The sequence below is a fragment of the Scyliorhinus torazame genome, chromosome 7, assembly GCF_047496885.1.
Source record: "Scyliorhinus torazame isolate Kashiwa2021f chromosome 7, sScyTor2.1, whole genome shotgun sequence".
Lineage (NCBI taxonomy): Eukaryota > Metazoa > Chordata > Chondrichthyes > Carcharhiniformes > Scyliorhinidae > Scyliorhinus > Scyliorhinus torazame.
The window spans coordinates 193,534,530-193,556,259 of NC_092713.1; the positions used below are offsets into that span (position 1 = coordinate 193,534,530).

Here is a 21,730-nt window from a genome sequence, read left to right on the forward strand (position 1 = left end):
GGAAATCAGGCTTAGGGACATCCCTTCTCCAACAGTGGATGGTATAATAGAAACAGGTTTCAAATATTAACTACTGCAAACGTGTAAATATTCATAGTTATGGTCACCTTCATTGTAAGTGCAGAATTCTGTGAAGCAGAGGCATTTCGCATATTGTTCCTTACTGAACTTCAGGGCGGAGAATTGCTCGCTGAACACGTTGGACAACTGTGGTCTCCTGGTGAGAGCCCTTCACCCTTATTCCTCATCCTTCCTCTTCCAGCGGCTGGTCCTGCTCTGTCTCATTTCTGGTCATTCTCTCTGTCATGCTGCAGGCCAAGGGAGGTGAAAACAACTACACCCATGTCTGGGAGCAGGTGCCTTGAGCAGAGTACCTGACATCAGGACAAAGTCATTCCATACGTGCCGCACACTTGCTGTAGACGTTTCAACGTTAAACAACTCACCAAACACTTCTATAATTATAGCAAGAGCCATTAGAAATTCAATCAGCATCACTTCTCGGTCTTTTGGCTAAGATCAGCGTGAGATCAGGTGCAATGCCTGGATCTGGTATGTCTAACTTGTGGGGACCATGAATTGAATTCAATGTGAATTGGTTTTTGGAGCAGGCAAGGAGCTGGATTAAGGATGTGTCCCTGTCCACACTCTGAGCTCTGGCTTTGTAACTCTGATAAAGGAATTTAAAAAAGAGAAATTCAATCAGCAACTAGGCTGAATGTAGTTGATGCTCCCTTTAAGTACTGCTAGGAGTGATGGGGGTGAGTTCTTCTTGCAGCTGAACAGCTTTGTGTGTCTTAAGAGATAGCATTAACTTCAATGCTGAGACCCAAAATGGCAGAACTGGTGCCAAATCAACATTGCACGCTGATTGGCATCATGATCTGCCTCCTGTACCTACCTACAACTGCCAGACCCTCCTGGCATGCTCGCTAATGTCCTCAGCAAAATGTCATTTGACACCATAAATGCACTTTGGGGGAGGCAGTGGCAGATTGCTGTAGTCACTGGACTAGTAATCCAGAGACCTCGAGTACTCTGGGTCCCAGGTTCAAATCCCATTACTGCAGGATAGTGAAATTTGAATTCAAATACAATCTGGAATTAAAAGTCTAGTGATGACCATGAAAACATTGTTGATTGTTGTAAAAACACATCTGGTTCATTAACGTCCTTTAGGGAAGGAAATCTGCCATCCTTACCTGGTCTGGCCTATATGTGACTCCAGACCCACGGCAATGTGGTTGACTCTTAACTGTCCCTCAAGGGCAATTAGGGATGGGCAATAAATGCTGGCACAGCCTGCGATGTCTACGCCCCATGAACAAATAAAAAAATACTTGTAGTACAAAAAAAATGGACCCACATTTTGTGGTACCGCAATACATGTAAGCCTCAATACATCTTTTCGTTAGCACTAATATCCAGTACCCTGAACTACACACAAGCATTTCAATTGAAACCTAACCAACATCTTGCACAAACCTAATGTAATTTCCTCATTTTCATCTGATTGGGTAATAAAGCTGGAAATGATAGCTACAACAACAAATTCATAGAGTGCATTAGGGATAGTACCCAAGAGCAATATGTCATGAAGCCAACCAGGGGAATAGGCTATCTTGGATATGATAATGGGTAATGAGACAGGTTTAATAAATGATGTCAGAGTAAAAGATCCCCTCGGAAGTAGTGATCATAACAATATAGAATCTAACATTCAGTTTGAGAGTGAGAAACTTGGATCAGAAACAACTGTTTAGCTTAAATAAATGGAATTAGAATTAAATGAGGGGAGAGTTAGCTAAACTTGACTGGATGGATGGATTAGCAAGAAAGACAGTAAACAAGCATTGTCAGACATTTAGATAGGTAATTCATAACTCAGCAAAAATATATCCCAGTAAGGAGGAAAGGATAAACCAACCATGATTAACCAAGGAAGTTAAGGAGTGCATTAAGTTGAAAGAAAAAGTATATAGGAAGCAAAAGTAAGTGATTTTAGTAAGCCTCAGGGAACCAAGGTGAGTAAAAGCAAACAGCATTGGCTTCCGGTGGCAGCCATGGAGTGAGTGATTGATTAAGTGGCTCCCACTCAAGGTTTTCTGAGGACAAAAGGTAATACTCCTCTGGTGTATCGGTGTATGGATCAGAGGACAAGAAGTGCCACGAGAAAGAGAGAGCAGCTGGAGCAAAAGTTTTCCAGGTGTGCCACATGTGAAGATGGCAGAGAGCAAGGGGCAGCACTGCCTGCCCAGTAGTCAATGGAGCAGCTGGTGGAATGTTTGAACGACAAATTCCAACAGCAGAGGAAAGCGGCTTTGGAGAATTTGGCTAAGGTGGAGGCGCCACTCAGAGCTGCGATTGAGAGAGTGGAGCAGAGGCAGGAGGCCCAGGGCCTGGTGATCCAGAAGGTGGAGGAGGTAGTGGGGGAGCATGAGGAGCGGATGGCTTCGCTGGCAAGCAATTGGAGGATCTAGAGAACCGCTCCAGGAGACAGAATCTGAAGATCGTCGGGATGCCTGAGGTTATCGAGGGAACGGGGACCACCAAGTATGTGGTGAGTATTCTGGTGAAGTTGATGTGGGAGGGGGCCTTACACTGGCCCCTCTAGATGGATCGCTGAGGAGGGGACCGCAGGTGAGGAAGCTGTCAAGGCCGATGGTGGTAAGGCAGCATTGTTTTTTGGACAAGGAGAAAATTCTGAAATAGGTGAGGTAGACCAGGAAATACACCTGGGAAGGGAGTGAGTTGCGGATCTACCATGGGGTGAAGTTCAGGGATTGTAGGTGTCACATCAGAAGCAGGAGTTTTATTTTGACTCACCAGAGTCGGCGATGGACTTTGAGGGACCATAGACTGGGAGGAGTTTGAGGGCATCAAACTTTGGAGAGGAGCTTTGTGTTCATTGTAAATGTATGGGGTGTGTATTTTGGGGTGGGTTTCGAGGGGGGCTGATGATGGGGAGTGGTGGGTTTTGTTAGTAAGAATGTGGCGTTTGAGGTGGGGAACATTGTAGCCGATCCCGGGGGGGAGGGGGGGGGGGGGGTTAGGTATGTGATGGTCAATGCGAAGTTGGAGGGGATGCTGGTGGTCATGGTGATCATTTATGCCTCGAATTGGGACGATGCTCCAAACTGGGATGGCGTGGGCTTTTATGAAGCGGGTGTTGGGGAAGATTCCGGACCTGGACACACATCGGCTAATTATGGGGGGTGAATTCAATACAGTCCTGGACCCGGGATTTTTGAGGAAGTCTCAGCTAGTGTGGATAGAAGGGAACCAGTGTTGTTTGGACTTCCAGAAGGTGTTCGACAAGGTACCTCACGAAAGATTAAATGAAAGATAATAGCCCATAGTGTTGGAGGTAGTATATTGACATAGAAAGAGAATTGGCTAATGGGCAGGAAACAGCAAGTGGAGATAAGGGGTTATTTTTCAGGTTGGCAACCTGTAATCAATGGGATTCCACAGGGATCAGTGCTGGGACCGCAAATGTTTACAATATATATTAATGATTTGGAGAAAGTAAGCGAATGTACTGCAGCCAAATTTTCAGACACCACTAAAATAGGTGGAAAGGCAAGTTCCGAGAGGGATACAAACAGTTTGCAAAGAGATATTGATAGGTTAAGTGGACAAAAAGTTGACAAATGGAGTATAATGTGGGAAAATGTATGTTCATTTTGGAAGAGAGAACAAAAGAGCAGAATCATATTTAAATGGTGAAAAACTGCAGAAAGCTGCAACACAGAGGAACTTGGGGATACTTGTGCACGAAACACAGAAAGCTAGCACACCGGTGCAGCAGGTAATCAGGAAGGCTAATGGAATGTTGGCTCTTATTTCAAGGGGGTTGGAGTCTAAGAGTAGGGAAGTCTTACTGCAACTGTACAGGGTACTGGTGAGACAACTGGAGTACTTTGAGCAGTTTTCATCGCTTATTTAAGGAAAGATATTGGGCTCGACCTAATGGCCAGGCACAGATCTGTGCAAAGAGAAAATGCTGGAAAATCTCAGCAGTTCTGGCAGCATCTGTAGGGAGAGAAAAGAGCTAAGGTTTCGAGTCCAGATGACCCTTTGTCAAAACTGATCTGTGCATGCTGGTTAGATGGCAAGTGAGGCCGAAATCAGAATCTGTGCCAGGCGCTGATCAGTTTCCGATCTAACCAGCCTGCACCCTTTGGCGGGGTTCTGGATCCTGCCTAGACGTGGCGAGAAATCAATAATCACCAATCTCCATATCGTTAACAGGATGCACCCCCTATTGAATGGCCTTCCGTATCTCACCGGCTCCCCAGCGAGCAGTCACGTGGGTGCCCTTTAGCACACCTATTTAAAAACGTGCAGCTAGCGCGGTGGCTGCTGAGGGGATCAGAGGAGGTGTGTAGCCATCTTCGAAATCAGGCGTTCAGCCCAGCTGCTGCCCCAGTCCTGAGGGGGGCTGGGTAGTTGGCCTGGTCAGGCACCATTAGTGGAAGGGGTCACCACCACCATCGGTGGGGAAGAGGGGGGGAGGGGTCACCCTGGGCTGGGGGGTGAGGGGCTCAGTGCCCACGGGTCCAACAGGCTACTCCAGAATTGTGTATACCCATACCAGGGGCGACTCCTGCTGCTGCCTGTCCGTCCCACTGAACACCCCCAGGGCACAGCCCTATCCATGGTAATATGGGAAAGGTCACTGTAACTCCCTCTGGCTGCACAGCTGAAGGCTATTACTACTAAAGAATTGGCAATGTTGTTACACGAACACTTCGCAGCTCTCAAGTGGATTCCCATGGGTAGACTTGCCATGCCGCTGGTGGGTGTTATTGCCTAGTGTCCCAATACAACCGTGATGCCTGGACACCCTTTCTGAACCCGGGAGGCTTCACCACCACAGAGGCAGCAGCCAACAATCAAACACCCAAGAGCTGGGCTTCAGCACTGGGGATATCCCTCCAACCAGAGGGTGAGTGTGTGTGGATCGGGGAGGATACTTGAGCCCGTACCAGGTTATGTTCCCATCTGGAGTCCGATGCCCAGGGTCTGCTGCTGTGGCCGGGGGTGCCTGTGCAGGGCGGGGTCCCCAGTACAATGGCTTATTGATGACACCCTGAGGGAAGGCGGGAAACGTAAGGGTGGGGAAGGCTTGGGGCCATTTATATAAATGGAAAATAGTATAGATCCTTGGGTAAGCCACTATTGCTGTACCCACCAGTCCATTTTGCTTATATTTCAAGGTGTCTCCTAACCATCTTTCATTCCATTTACCAACATTTTCTTTAACAAATTTTGTCTTCATTTCCATGATGTGTCTCACAAAAATCTAAATACACATCCAGCAAGTTCTCTTTATTCATGTACTGTTTTCCTTAAAAATATATGAAACTTGTTAATCGCTATCTGTCCTTTATATATTCCAAACGAGCCTAATACTTTCTACAAGTTAATTAATCCTTTAATACAGATAGTTTCACCTCATATCTATAGACTTACCCGACTTGAATGGTTATAAACAAATTTCTAGTTCACCCAAATCTATTAGATAGCAGTTTCCAATATATATTGTACTGCCTTCATTTATTACTGTATATGAACACATAGTTCATTACCTGTAACACACACTGGGAGACCTGATCCAAATGTGTTTACAAGTACAGAATGAATGACCTCATACTAGACACAATCTCACATCACAAATGCATCTTGTTGGGGTTCTAGAAACTCAGCCTGAGACACAGTTCCAAGAGCCTGCAGTATTAAGAGTATAATGAGTATACTGGATTATCTCTATTACCAAATTATATAATTCCAGGGTGGCTTCCAATTTTACCTAATATAAGTTGTGGGAAAATCCATACTCACTGGAAGTACATATTGCTCTGTGAATAATTAATTTGTAGAAAAGATGAAAATCATGATAATGGTGCATCGTTTTCCTTTCATGTTTTCCTTATCCATTAATGGTAATAAATGAAGAATGGCCAATCAGGACGTCCTTCTAATCATACTTGTTCACACTACTCAAACACTTTAATATCAATTAAATCCTATAAACCATAAAGATTTATTATTCTATATCCAACTGTAGTGTTTATACCTTGGTGAAAATAGGTCAAAGTATTTATAAAAACTGTTTATTGATTATGATATGGAGCTCCTATTAGCAGTATTGCTCTGAAACATAAGAACAGTATAAGAACATGTCCTGGACTCAGAAATTGTGACATTACGCCGTTATCCTGGTCAAGCAAGGGTCTTCCACTTCCAAGGCTAGGAGAAGGTATAATGCAGACTTTATGAATTAATAAGGCAATACTATAAACCAGCCTTAATATATTTGTTCATGAGGGGCATATACACAATTCATTTTCAATGTTAACTTTTTAAAGCTATGAATGAAGAAAGCATTTGTTCATGCAGACACATTAATGCAACATCAGGTGCCACATGAGGTTCTTACTAATTCACATTGCTCTTATGTTCAAAAGCCAATGTTTTAATGAAAAAAGGACAAGAAACTAAACAAATGATGGCCCACCGCCACAAGGGCTGTGGTAATGTATGACCATTACACATGAGCAAATGTGAAGGGAGATTTTGGAAACCATTGATCCTACTGATGTCAGCACAGAACATAAGGTATGTACTATGCAGATCATATATTCTATCATTTTTATTATATTTAACATCAGGAACTCCATCCACAAGTGCTTACGGCATGTAATGAAAGTACAATAATCAATGGATAATTGTGTTTGCATACTAGTGATCTCTCATCTGTTCTCTTCACAGAGCATGGAGAATGCAGTGATCTTGCTAGTGTAACTGATCAGGAACATTCACTTGAACAATGAGTCATCACCTAAGCCTGAATAAATCAGCAGCCCAGTTACATATACTTAATGACTGTCACTTAGTGATCAGGAAGAGGCAGCACAAATAAGTTGGAAGAAACAGTTGGTGAAGGGACAGCAGGTGCATAGTAGTCAACCCAAGTGTTGCATGTTCTTCCTGACCTGTCTTTGAGTATAAACGTCTTGTGGATCTGCTTATCATCAGAATCTACTACAATATGTGTAATATATTGGACAGGCTCTTGACACTATACTCTCAGTTTTGAATAAAATGGTTGAACCTTTGTGTCCACTGCCACCCTCATTGAGCAGGGAGCAACAACCCAGAAAAACTGCAGTCAAAGTTGTTCCAATGAATGCTTCCACAGTTTGGGGCTCTTAAGCTCAAAAAAGCAAATTAAGGAAAGATTTGACTTGCATGGATATAGCCTAAAGGCAACCATCATGGAAGAATTACAAAAACTTGTATAGGTCCTCTGCTGAATGCTCAGAAAGATCACAGGCTGGATTCTCTGCTCCCCGACGTCAAAATTGTGTTCCGCGACAGGGCGGAGAATCCATTTTGGCAGCGAAATCGGGAGCGCTGACGGTTTTTCAATTCTCCGCCCCCTGAAAATCGGTGTACTCAGCCGAGTATCCACCGCCTCAGGCCATTGCCTGAGGCCCGCCCTGCGATGCTCCGTTGCCGACCAGCCAAATTCCTGACGGCGAGGCTTGCGTGTGTTCGGGATCCTCACGTGGCGACTGCGGACTCAGTCCAGGGCCGCCACAGTCGGGGAGGACCAATCGGCGGACAGAGGGGGCTTAATTCGTGGCTGGGAGCAATGTGGGCCAGCGTTCCACGCGAGCAGCCGCTGCGGGGCACTACTTTGGCAGTCCAGGTCCGCGGGCTGAGTCCGCCATGGAGCACGGTGTGGCCGCTGCCGTGCGCATGCGCGGTCTCTGAACCGGAAGTGATGGGAGCTGTAGTGACAGCTAGAACTGTGAGCTGTACAACGGCTCCCTGCTAGCCCCCAGCAAAACGGGGAATCGGTGGCCTTTTAACACCAGTTATCCTGGCGTAATAGACCATAGTTTTCACGACGGCGTCAGTACTTAGTCATAGAATCGGAGCATCCAGCCCCACTAACTTTGAAAATCACAAAATGTTGTGTCAAACATTATAGTATTGTTGCACTTGATCACTGCTGGAGGACTTAGGTTGCACAGAACTTTTATCAACCAAGAACGCACAAGGTAGAAAAGCATCTCAAAGAGACACACAACGCACACTGTTCCACCATGTGCACTCATTCTCTAAATAAAGCTATGTCACTTAGATTGCGGAGTGCGCCTTTTTTAGTGATAATATTGCTACCTATGAGTCAGTAGGTCAAAGCTCTGAGCTGTACCCCAGACAGCTCCCTCATGTAAAGAGTGGAACATCATCTCAAATAATCAGTTGACACCAAGTGGGTACTCGCATCTGTACTGAGACTACTGACAGTGATGATATTCTCACCTCTCAAAAGGTTTGGGTTCATTCTCTTTTATTTAAAGTTACGGCTTCATGCATTGTGGGTGTTGCCATCTCTGATTGCCCTTCTGAGTTGCTTGCTCGGCCATTTCGGAGGATAGCTAAGAGACAACCACAGGATCTGGAAGTATATGTAGACAAGACCAGACTTCCTTCCCGAAAGGACATAGTGAAACAGATGGATCTTTATGGTAATCAATAATTGTTGCATGAGCAGCATTACTGAGACTAGCTTTCAATTCCAGACTTTATTAATTGAATTCCACCAGCTGCTATGGTGGGATTTGAACCTGTGCCCCCATAGCATTGTACCTGGGCCTCTGGATTACTGGTCCAGTCACATTATTACTACACCGCTGCCTCCCCAGACAACTATAGTGAGTGGAGACCAGGGTGCTGACCAGTGGTGGTACTTTCTGTCTGATGGGTGTGAATGAGCCACTATCATGAGGATAGGTTGGACTCTTTAACTTAGTTTATAGCCTACCTAGGTAATCCGAAGATTGAAAGAAATTCCTCAAGGAAAGCAACGAGAGAGTATATCAGTCATCAGGTAATTGGCAATGACTCCCAAATGGCTGGCAAGGCCCCCCCCCCCCCCCCCCCCCACCACCACCACCCTCACCCCCAATGAACAACACCCCACTATGCATTCACCTTCAGGCCCTTTCCCCCTGCCAGGTTGGTACTGCCAGGATGCCGGGAGCAACACTCAGACAGACACCTGGCCTTTATAGGAAGGACTTCAGCGCAGAGGAAACCCCAGCAGAAAAACCTGCAATTAGAAACAACATCTTCTCAAAAGAGGACACAACTCAGAACAAAAAAACAGCTTCTATGAAAAAACTGCAGTGAGAAACAACACATGCTCAAAAGAGGAAGCACTTCAGAGTTAATGGACCGTTAAGAGTAATAAAAGCAGGACTTCCGGTGGCGGCTATGAAGGAGTAAGTCGCACATTTGGTGGCACCCGCTCTGGCCGGACCTTTGGACCTTTCCCCCGTTTTTCTACCGGACTTGAATTGTAAAACAGATGTTAGTGACAATTGTTCACTGAATCCCCACATTGGTGCATGGAGAGAAGGACTAGAAGTGTTCGTAAGGGCAGAAACAAAAAGATAGAGAAGGCTTGGGCTGTAGCTGCAGCAGAAGACAGCATGGCGGAGGTTCGGACCTCTGGCTTATCGACCCAGCAGTCTATGGAGCAGCTGATGCAAGTCATTCAGGAAGGCTTTGCTACGCAGAAACGGGACTGCTTGGACCCATAAAAGAGTTGATTAAGCGGCTGGAGCATAGATTGGACGCCCAGGATCGGGCGATCCAGAAGGTGGAGAAGGTGCTGGCTGAGCAGGAGGAACATCAGACTGCGGTGGAGCTGGAGGTGGGGATGCTGAGGGACCAGGGACCAGCAGAAGAGCTCCTGGAGAAGGTGGAGGACCGAGAAAATAAGTCCCGCCGGCAGAACCTAAAAATCGTCGGGCTCCTGGAGGGGTTCGAAGGAATGGACGCTGGGGCATACATCGCAGACACGTTTGGGAAGCTGCTGGGGGATGGGGCTTTCTCCCGGCCCTTGGAGGTGGATAGGGCTCACAGAGCACTCGCGAGGAAGCCGCGAATGGGAGACCCCTCGAGGGCAATGGTGGTGAGATTCCACAGGTTCTCGGATAAGGAGCGCATTCTACAGTGGGTCATACAGACACAGAGCTGTAAATGGGACATAGCATCCTGCAGGTTTATCAGGACCTGAGTGTAGAAGTGGCCAGGAGGAGAGCAGGCTACAATCAGATCAGGTGGATCCTTTTTAAGAAAAAGGTGAAGTTTGGACTGTTATACCCAGCCCTTCTCTGGGTCACGCATGAGGATCAGCACTTCTACTTCGAGTCGCCTGAGGACGTGTTGGACTTTGCGAAAAAGAAAGGGCTTGTGATGGATTGAGAACTTTTGAACTTGGCTGCAACGTTCATGTTTTTGTTTTTTCTTTTTGGTTCTCTGTTTTTGCAAAATGTTTCTCGTTTTGAGTTTCATGAAAGATGTTTGTGATGCCGTTTGCATTGATTTGGAACCAGCGGTAGAGCTGAGTGAGTTAAGGTTTTCATTTGCACTGATGGAGGTGTGCTTGTTTTGATCTTCGTATTTTTCTGTTGGGCAATTGTGTGGGGATTGTTTGATGTTGGAGTTTGTTTGTATGAGCGTGGGGGAGGGAACAATAGGTGGGAGACTATCTGGCACCGGGGAGGAGGGCCACCAAGCTACCTGGGCGAGCTAGCTCTCAGAAGCGCAGTGGGGGGTGTGCATTTGTTTGGTTTAGTAAAGGGATTGGGTTACAGGATGTTGTTACTAGGGGGGAGGGGGGGAGTGAATGTTCTGCTGACGAGGGAGGGACTTGGGCTGAGGGACAGAGAGGAGATTGGGGGCTGCCTGGGGATGGTACGGTGGAGGCGCGGAGCAGGGGCTGGAGGCGGGCCTAAAAAAGGGGATGGCTGATCGGCTGAGGGGGGGCAATGAGCCCCCCAACTAGGCTGATCACCTGGAATGTTCCTTATCCATTAATGGTTGGTCATGGGAGGGGACTTCAACACAGTTATGGACCCTGGCTTGGACCGGTCAAACTCGAAAACGGGCAGGGTGCCAGCAATGGCAAAGGAACTAAGAGGGTTCATGGAGCTGATGGGGGGGGGGGGGGGGGGGCGGTGGATCCATGGAGATTTGGGCAGCCGAGGGTGAAGGAGCTCTCCATCTACTCACACGTGCATAAAGTGTATTCCTGGGTTGATTTCTTTATTTTGAGCAGGGCCTTGCTGGCTGGGGTGGTGGACACAGGGTACTCGGCGATTACAATCTCAGACCATGCTCCGCACTGGGTTGACCTGCAGGTTAGTAAAGACAGTAACCAGCGCCCGCACTGGAGGTTAGATGTGGGACTTTTGGCGGATGAAGGGGTGTGTGAGTGGCTGAGGAAATGTATTCAGAGCTACCTGCAGGTCAATTACACGGGGGAAATTTCAGTAGCGGTGGTGTGGGAAGCACTGAAGGCGCTGGACAGGGGGGAGCTGATCTCGATCCGGGCCCAAAGGGAGAAGGTGGACAGGGTAGAGACGGACCGACTGGTAAAGGAGTTACCATAGGGAGAAGGTGGACAGGGTAGAGACTGACCAACTGGTAAAGGAGTTACTATCAAGGTAGGAGGTATGAGGTATTGATAGGAGACCCCAGACGCAGGGTTTTTAAGGGAGCGGCGGAGGTTACAGGCGGAGTTTAACTTGCTGACCACAGGGAGGGCGGTGGAGCAGCTGGGAAAGGCGAGGGGGGCGATCTATGAACATGGAGAGAAGGCCAGCAGAATGCTTGCACAGCAGCTTAGGAATAGGGAGGCAGATAGGGAAAGTAAAGGACGGAGATGGGAACCTGGTTGGTGATTCAGTCGGGGTGAATAAAGCGTTTTGGGATTTCTACAGCAGGCTGTACAGGTCGGAACCCCCTACGGGGCCGGAGGGGATGAGGCACTTCTTGGAGGGGCTGAATTTCCCAAAGGTGAACAGGGACCGGGTAGAAGGGCTGGGGGCCCCAATCGGGCTGGAGGAGATGGTGGAGGGCTTGAAGGCCATGCAGGCGGGTAAGGCCCCGGGTCCGGACAGGTACCCAGTGGAGTTTTATAAAACGTTCTGGGGGATATTGGGGCCGGTGTTGTTGAGGATGTTCAATAAGGCAAGGGAAAGAGGGGTGTTGCCCCCGACGATGTCACAGGCAACGATTTCGCATATTCTCAAGCGGGACAAGAACCCAGAGCTGTGTGGGTCCTACAGGCCGATCTCCCTGTTGAATGTAGATGCCAAGTTGCTGGCCAAAATCTTGTCCTCCAGAATCGAGGATTATGTTTCGGACATTATTGGGGAGGACCAGACGGGGTTTGTGAAGGGCAGGCAGTTGGTGGCCAATGTAAGAAGGCTGTTAAATGTGATCATGGAAGGTAGGGAGGTGGTGGTAGTAATCGCAATGGATGCAGAAAAGGCTTTTGGTCGGGTAGAATGGGACTATCTGTGGGAGATACTGGGACGGTTCAGATTCGGGCGGGGCTTTATTGACTGGGTCAGGTTACTGTATCAGGCTCCTGTGGCAAGTGTACGGACGAATAGGATAACATCGGACTATTTTAGACTGTACCGGGGGACGCGACAGAGGTGCCCCCTCTCCCCACTGTTGTTTGCGCTGGCTATAGAACCGTTGGCAATTGCTCTGAGAGCCTCGAGGGGCTAGAGAGGACTGGTCCGGTGTTGGGGGGGTGCGTGGAGCACAGGGTTTTGCTCTATGCGGATGACCTGCTTCTGTATGTTTCGGACCCAAGAGAGGGAATGGAAGAATTCATGAGGACTCTAGGGGAATTTGGCCGGTTTTCGGGGTATAAGCTTAATATGGGAAAGAGTGAGATGTTTGTGGTCCAGGCGAGGGGACAGGAGAGGCGACTGGGAGAGCTGCCGTTTAGGCTAGTAAAGGGAAGCTTTAGTTACCTAGGCATCCAAGTGGTGCGGGAATGGGACTGGCTGCATAAATTAAATCTGGCCCGGCTGGTTGACCAAATGAAGGACGATTTTCGGAGATGGGATGCGCTTCCATTGTCTCTGGCTGGGAGGGTGCAAATGGTGAAGATGACGGTCCTCCCAAGATTCCTATTTGTATTTCAGTGTCTCCCCATCTTTATTCTGCGGTCCTTTTCTAAGTGGGTCAACAGAGTGATCACGGGCTTCGTCTGGGCGGGCAAGACCCTGCGAGTAAGGAAGGTAATGCTTGAGCGGAGTCGAGGTGAGGGCGGGCTGGCGCTGCCAAATTTTAGCAACTATTACTCGCCGGCTAATATAACCATGATCAGGAAGTGCGTGGTGGGGGAGGGGTCGACATGGGTGCGTATGGAGGCGGCTTCATGTAAGGGCACCTGCTTGGGGGCGTTAGTAACTGCACCTCTGCCGTTCCCGCCGGCACAGTACTCCACCAGTCCAGTGGTGCTGGCAGCCCTGAGAGTTTGGGGCCAGTGGAGGCAGCATGTGGGAGCAGTGGGAGCATCGGTCTGGGCCCCAATCTGTTATAATCACCGGTTTGCCCCAGGGAGTATGGACGGGGGGGTTCCAGTTATGGCGGAGAGCGGGGATTGAGAGGATGGGGGATATGTTCATAGAGGGGAGCTTTCTGAGTATGAGGGCGTTGGAGGAAAAGTTTAGGTTGGCGAGGGGAAACAAATTCAGGTATCTGCAGGTGCGGGACTTCCTTCGTAAACAGGTGTCAACCTTCCCACTCCTACTGCGAAGGGGGATTCAGGACAGGGTAGTTTCCAGAGGGTGGGTAGGAGAAGGGAGCATCTCGGACATTTATAAGGAGCTTAAGTGGGAGGAGGAGCTGGGAGATGAGATAGAGGATGGTCTACGGGCAGACGCGTTGAGTAGAGTCAACATGTCTGCAACATGTGCCAGGCTCAGCCTGATACAATTTCAGGTTGTTCACCGGGCTCACATGACAGTGGCCCGGATGAGCAATTCTTTGGGGTGGAGGACAGGTGCGCAAAATGTGCGGGAGGACCGGCGAACCATGTCCACATGTTTTGGACATGTCCAAAGCTTAGGGGATTTTGGCAGGGGTTTGCGGACGTCATGTCCACGGTGTTAAAAACAAGGGTGGCGCTGAGTCCAGAGGTGGTGATTTTCGGGGTGTTAGAAGACCCGGGAATCCAGGGGGAGAAAGAGGCAGACGTTCTGGCCTTTGCTTCCCTGGTAGCCCGGAGATGGATACTATTAGCATGGAGGGACTCAAAGCCCCCGAAGTCGGAGACCTGGCTATCGGACATGGCTAGCTATATCTGCTTGGAGAAAATCAAGTTCGCCTTGAGAGAGGGTCACTGTTCGAGTTCGCCCGGAGGTGGCAACCGTCGTCGACTTCTTTGCGGGAAATTAATCGTCAGCGGGTGGGGGGGGGGGGGGTGTACTTTAGATTAGAGTAGGGGGTCAATAAGGGTGGGACCTGTACGAGAGGTAAATGGCTTTTGCACTATGTTTATGGTTTCATGTATATTGTTTATTTTGTTTGTTATCATTCTCCCAAAAATACCTCAATAAAATGTTTATTAAAAAACAAAAGAGTAATAAAAACAAACAAAGCTTGCCATCCTTTGAAATAGACTGAGCTGGTCAATCAAGAGGCTTCTAAAAGGTAACAGACCATGAAATTGAAGGTAGAAAATGTAGTTCAAAGCTTTTAGGCTTCTCAACGAGCCCAGAGGGGCTTCTCAACGAGCCCAGAGGCTTGAAAAAGTTAAACGGGAATGAAATTGAATGTGGAACAAACACTTCAAAGGTTTCTAACACATCAAAGGGATCATGACAGATCTTTGAACTTGAAATGCTGGGCGAGACATCAAAGGTTTGACAACTGCAGAGGGAAGACCTTTACCTTCGTCTGACAGATCATTAATATTGACATGGTGGGAGATAGTTTAAAGTCTCTCAAGGCAACAGAAGGAAGACCTTTCCATACAACCCCCATCCTGAGAAAGACCTCTGAGCTGAGCCCCTCCAGCCAACCCAAGAACCCTCCCGACCCCCACCTCCCCTGAAGGATGCCTCCTCGATCCCTGTGAAAGTAAATGTAGAGAGGGTACTCAGTCCTTTGCTCCCCCTCGGTGTCCCTGACGCCTGGTCCCCGCTTTTAGGGACCAGTAGTGATTCGTGCCTGCGGGATTTCCAGCTGGTGTGGGCATGAGCATCCCAGGAGGCTGCAATATTCCACTTCAATCTTAAGATTGTAATGAATGCTAAAGAGACCTGATCAGGTTCTCGCTATTTCTGGGAGAGAATCCCATTTTGGGCCTTACACCCGATTCAATGGGCCAGCAGAAATTCTGGTTAGGGCTAACAGCCCGGTGAATTGCCCCCAGTATCTTGGGAGTACCATAAATAGGAAGGAGACTATGGGAATCATCCCTACTGTTACTCTGTATGAGCTTGCTAAAATAATGTAAAATATTTAGCTGCAACTGCAGTAAGTCATGTATTTATATTTGATGGAACTTCGATAAAACAGTCTTACCACTGGCACGCAATGGACTCTTTTGAAAGACATACATAGAATATACTACACAAAAACAGGCCCTTTGGCACAACAGGTCTGTAGCAGCGTGCACGCTTCACACAAGCCTCCTGTGAACTCTCTTCATCTGACTCTATCAGAATATCCTTCTACCTTTCTACCTCTTCGCAAGTTTTCTCTTCAACGCATCTATGCTATTCACGTCAACTACTGATTGTTGTAGTGTGTTTTATATTCTGAGTATATTGTATGTAAAGAAATTTCTCCTGAATTCACTATTGGATTTCTTCGTGACTATGTTATATTTCTGCACCGAGTTTTGGTCTTGCCCACAAATGGAAATATTTTACTACATGTACCCTATGAATTCCTTCCATAACCTTAAAGACCTCCAACAGTCTCTAAGGCTCCAAAAAAAGTACAGCACAGGAACAGGCCCTTTGGCCCTCCAAGCCTGCACCGATCACGATGCTATCTAAACTAAAACTTTCTGCACTTCCGGCATCCGTATCACTCTATTCCCATCCTATTCAGGTCTTCGTCAAGATGCCTCTTAAACATCGCTATCATATCTGCTTCCACCACCTCCCCCGGCAACGCGTTCCAGGCACTCACCATCCTCTGTGTAAAAACTTTGCCTCGCACATCTCTTCTAAACTGTCCCCCTCGCACCTTTTACCTATGTCCACTAGTAATTGACTTTTTCACCCTGGGGAAAAAGAGTCTGACTATCCACTCTATCCATGCCACTCATAATTTTGTAAATCTCCATCAGGTCGCCCCTCAACTTTCGTCGTTCCAGTGACAATAATCTGAGTTTACCCAACCTCTCCCCATAGCTTATAACCTCCCTTGGGTGGCACGGCGGCACAGTGGTTAGCACTGCTGCCTCACAGCACCGAGGACCTGGGTTCGATCTCAGCCCCGGGTCACTGCCTATGTGGAGTTTGCACATTCTCCCCGTATCTGGATGGGTCTCACCCCCACAACCCAAAGATGTGCAGGGTAGGTTGATTGGCCACATTAAATTGCCCCTCGATTGAAAAAAACAATTGGGTACTCTAAATTTATTTTAAAAAACCTAATAGCCTCCAGACCAGGCAACATCCTGGTAAACCTCTTCTGTACCTTCTCCAAAGCATCCAGTAGTGTGGCGACCAGAATTGTACGCAGTATTCCAAATGTGGCCTAAGATTCTGTACAGCTGCTGAATGATTTGCCAATTTTTATGCTCAATGCCCCGATCGATGAAGGAGAAGGATGTGTAATTAGTAATAGTTATGGTTTAAGGCAAATTAGGTTTGGAAGACTGCATGGGGCTTCCAGAAGTCAAGTGCAATAATAAAATGAAAAATCACAAATATTAGAGTTCAGAAATGAAATTGGAAAATACATTTGGGGGATGTAATAGCTACGTCAATAGATTTTAAAATTCTGGAAAGAGAACTAACATTCAACAAAGGACGCGTTAAATGCAGCTCTAAAATGGAAGGAAAAACAACAAAAAACCCACAGGAATTCAGGAAGCCACCAGTGAGCTAAACTAAATTATGTACAATAATTCTATTTAATTACAGATCTGTATAATGATACATTGTTATTGATTTATATAACTTTGATTGTAATTGTTCTCAGTTACAACACGTTTTTACATTCTTGGCAATGTTCAAAGGAATTGCAGTTTAGTTTACACATTATTAAAGAACAGAATAAGAGAGATTTGGCTCTTCATAGAAATTCAGGGACTTCTAATAAGCAGTATTAGATTTTGCTGCGGTGTCTACCTGCTGCAGTGATGATGAATGTTGGATTTTCTTTAGCAGTGTCAATGTAGTATTGTGACACTCTACGATCAGGAAGATTAACCTATGTCCTTTCTAAGAAGCATCTAGATTTTATGAATAATATTGGTCACCTAGCTATCCAGCCATTTCCAGCAGTCCATAACTGGGGAACATTTATGTAATTTGAATGGGACAATATTAAAATTCCCCACCAAATTGTAGCATCAATGACCTGTAACACTGAAATCTTCAGTGTCTTAATTAGTGGGAGGATTTTGAAAGACATAAGTATTCAGACCAAGGAATGATTTAGGGTTAATTGATCTAAATCCCATTTTTGATGAATATTGATTATTATAATTTGAAGCTGTAAAATAATTTAATATATTACAACTGGCTTCATGATGCCTTGTGCTATAATGTGTTATATCCTAATTCTCCAGCAGGTCAAAGCCAGTCTCTGCGCCTGCCAGTTGCTCAAGGTCCTCGTCCAAATTCAATTATACTTTATCCACAAACAAATCCCGTGCAGGTTGGCCTGCCTACGCAAAGTATATCCAGTCACCCCACTGTGCCAGCCACCTGCCCTCCAGGACACAGTAGAAATGAGGTCCATCATGAGGTTCCCGGTCCAAGTGCAGTGTCAAATTGTTCAGAGCAAAGGATACCTACGATGTCAGTGGATGTTGGCAAAAGGAATTCTACCAATGAAACTAATAATACCCACAACAGGGGTACCATACCTGAAGTACCAGCACAAAAGGAGATACCCACTGTTTCCAACTGCCCCAGAAATCCACCACCAATGCCTTCGGCAACTCTTCCACATCCACATGCTTACCAGCATCCACCAATGGGGCATGCTGCTAATTTGTTTGGAGCTGCTGCCCGATTTCCTTTTCACCATCCTTATTTCTTGCCTGGACCACCCTATTTCCCTTCAAGGTATGTGGAATCAGATTTAGAATTGCATTATCCTTATGGTTAGAATTAATATTGAAATGTCGCACTAAGTGAGAGCTGGAAATATATTTGCTTTCACTTGTTGCAGGAGATAACCGAGTGTGTTAACCAACCCATAAATTCAAATTTGCATGCCTGCTGATTTAAATGTTTAGAAGCATGTTACATAGTTGGGCGACATGCTGTTTGCAAGGCTCAGTGAGGCTCCAATTCCTACGTAAATGAAGCGCAAGCCCCATAATGCACTTGAAGCACCACAGTAGCAACCCTGATGCCCGCTGTCTGTTTGCAACAAGCCCTTCAAGAAAAGCCTTCAAACAAGCGGTGCTCCTGTCATGTCGGTCGAACCCTTGCTACACATGGGGCCATATCTTGTGGCAAGACCTACTGCCCATAGCTTCTGAGACCTGATTCTCACATCAGATATTTTTTGTGGCCACCAGTAAAGGGTTATGCCCTGCAATTCCTGGAGCAAAAAGCAAGATTTATGGGAATTTAGGGAGCAACCTGGTTTTGTCAGGATTCTACCTATTCAAAGAGCACCTTTAAATTCCATAGGGGAGCAAGGTGAATGGGCTTATCTTTTACCTCCTTTTCCCTGGTTGCTGGCATGAGTCTTCCTAGACTAAGACAGGTTTGATGAATTTAGTTTGCAGAGATTAAAGCCCAGATTACGTCGCTGGGTTCGGTACGCGGAGTTAGGAGATTATTTTGGCTCCGTGACCCTAACTTTTAAAAATAGGTCGCATTTTTGGTTGGTGATGGGGAGGTGTAATGAAGGGTGGGCTAAAATAGGAGTCAGGATGGGGCAACCCCAGAACAAAGGTGGAAACTGCTGGGTGCAGCAATATATGGGGCGCAAGGCTTGCCCTGTTCTCCAGCACTGTGTTTATTATTTTTTTAATTTAAAGTACCCAGTTATCTTTTTTTACAATTAAGGGGCAATTTAGCATGGACAATTTACCTATCTGCACATTTTTTGGTTGTGGGGGTGAGACCCACGCAGATACGGGGAGAATGTTCAAATTCCACACGGTCAATGACCCAGGGCCTGGATCGAACCCGGATCTTCAGCACTGTGAGGCAGCAGTACTAACCACTGTGTCACCTTGCCACCCCCCGGCACTGTGTTTAATAACATTTGAAAAATAATTTTTAAAAAGCAGCCCTCCAACTCTTATCCTTCACACGCTCCCTGTGAAAAATCCATGCCAAACTATGTGAACTGTCACGACATCCTGGGCTACTGCGCAGTCAATTCCAGCCCCACTTGACCCAGAGTCGTAACACAGGTGAAATTAGATTTTATTTAAAATACCCAAGATCTTTGGATGATCCCAATAAACTACAGTCACCAAGTTTGTACCTTTAAAACACAATTACATTTTATTAGGTACAGTATCATAATTAAACAACAGAAAATGTAATTGACTATCTACTATCCCTTTCCCAACCCCCCTTCCTAATACGTCCCACTTTTTACACGCATTCACACACAGACAAAAATCACAGAGGGGAAGTGTGGTGGAAAGGGAGAATCAATATTAATAAAGATAAAAGGATAAGGATCTCTGATGCACTGGGATGACTTCCAGTCAGTGTCTTTCTGAAATTCAGTCTTTTGTTTTGGTACTTCTTCCTTTGAAACTTGAGATGGTTTTCTCTGGCAAGGTTGTCAACTTTCTCTGCAGATTCAGTATCATTTCAGGTTCACAGCAAAGGCACTCACTGCTTTCAGAACAATAGAGCCGTTCTTTCATCTCAGCAAACCAGGCGAGAGAGAGTTCCTTTCACTTCCAAGGTCTAAACACTTTTGCCAAGTTCTCAGAAAGTATCACACTGGAACGAATCACTGACTAGTTACAAGTTAACCATTTGACTAACTCCCTCCAAAGCTGATTCCTGAGATCCATTTGGTGCCAAAGAGTCTGGTTTCTCCTTGTGGTAGTCACCACTGATGTATATATTAGGTAATTTGTGGTAAGGCCCTGGACTACAGATACGGGGGTAGTTCCCTGCCTGCCGCCCAGTAGGCGGAGTATAAATATGTGTTCTCCCCATACAGCAGCCATTTCGCCAGCTGCTGTAGGAGGCCACACATCTTAGTGTAATAAAGCCTCAGTTGCATTCAACTCTCGCCTTTGTGTAATTGATCGTGCATCAATTTATTACACTAAAGTTTTCAGAAGATGGACCTCCGCATCAAGCCGGATCGCCTGCAGCTGGATCCGCAATCAGGCAATGCCAAAAAGGACTTTGAACATTGGCTAGCCTGTTTCGAAACTTACATCAGGTCTGCACCAGACCCAATTCCGGAAGCTCAGAAGATTCAAATCCTCTACACGCGGCTGAGCTCCAACGTCTTTCCGCTTATCCAGGACGAGCCGAACTACGATGAAGCCATGGTACTACTGAAAGAAAACAATGATCAGCGGACTAACACGCTTTACGCCAGACACATCCTCTCCATGTGCAGTTAACTCCCTGGTGAGTCAGTAGAAGACTTCTGGCGTGCTCTAATTCTCATAGTCAGAGACTGTGACTGTCAGGCCATCACGGCAACGGAACACTCGAACATGCTCATGAGGGACGCTTTTGTTACGGGGATAGGGTCAGATTACATCTGCCAACACCTTTTAGAAGGGGCCACGCTCGACATCGCGGCAAAAAGCTTGCGCTCTCGCTGACGGTCGCCTCGCGCAACATCCAGGCCTACACCACCGGCCGCGCGGCCCACCCCTCCTACGCATCGTGGACTCCACAGACGGCCACCCCATCAGGGACCCCACTCAGCCAACCCCATGCCTGGGCCGCGCGGCAGCCAACCAACCCTGGGGGCCCCAAATGTTACTTCTGTGGGCAGCCAAAACACCCCCGACAACGCTGCCTGGCCCGGAGCGCCATTTGCAAGGCCTGCGGCAAGAAGGGGCACTTTGCGGCAGTGTGCCAGGCCCGTTCAGTCGCCGCTATTGTTCCGACACCCCCCCCCCCCGAACGGCCAGTGGGCGCTGCCATCTTTCCCTCCTCAGACCACGTGCGGCCTGTGGGCGCCGCCATCTTGTTCAACCCACACCACGTGTGGCCCGTGGGCACCGCCATCTTGTCCTCCCCAGGAACATCAAGCGCTGCCATCTTGTCTCCTCCATGGCATGTGTGGCCCGTGAGCGCCGCCATGTTACCAGGACCCATGCCCCCCGGCCACCCCATTGTCTGCCACCATCGACGATCAGCCGCGTCTCGCCTCGGGCACGATTGACCAGTCTCGCCCACACAACCTAGCAACCGCCTCTACAAACTTGAAAATCGATGGGCACGAGATCTCCTGCCTGCTGGACTCCGGGAGCACCGAGAGCTTCATTCATCCCGATACGATAAGGCGCTGCTCCCTCGCGGTACACCCCGCTAATCAGAGAATCTCCCTGGCCTCCGGGTCCCACTCCGTGGCGATCCGGGGGTACTGCATAGCACTCGCACTGTCCAAGGCATGGAGTTTACCGGCTTCCGCCTCTACGTCCTCCCCAACCTCTGCGCTGCCTTACTACTCGGCCTGGACTTCCAGT

General features: G+C 47.4%; 1 protein-coding gene across 2 annotated transcripts in view; it reads left to right on the plus strand.

The window, feature by feature from the left end:
* The window catches only part of LOC140426758 (transcription factor SOX-30-like), a 201,024-nt gene that overhangs the window by 143,035 nt on the left and 36,259 nt on the right, over nt 1-21,730 (plus strand). For both annotated transcript variants that reach the window (XM_072511911.1, XM_072511912.1), the window contains exon 5: nt 17,651-18,152. In XM_072511911.1, the coding sequence (XP_072368012.1) occupies nt 17,651-18,152 (502 nt within the window). The remainder of the gene's footprint in view (nt 1-17,650; nt 18,153-21,730) is intronic.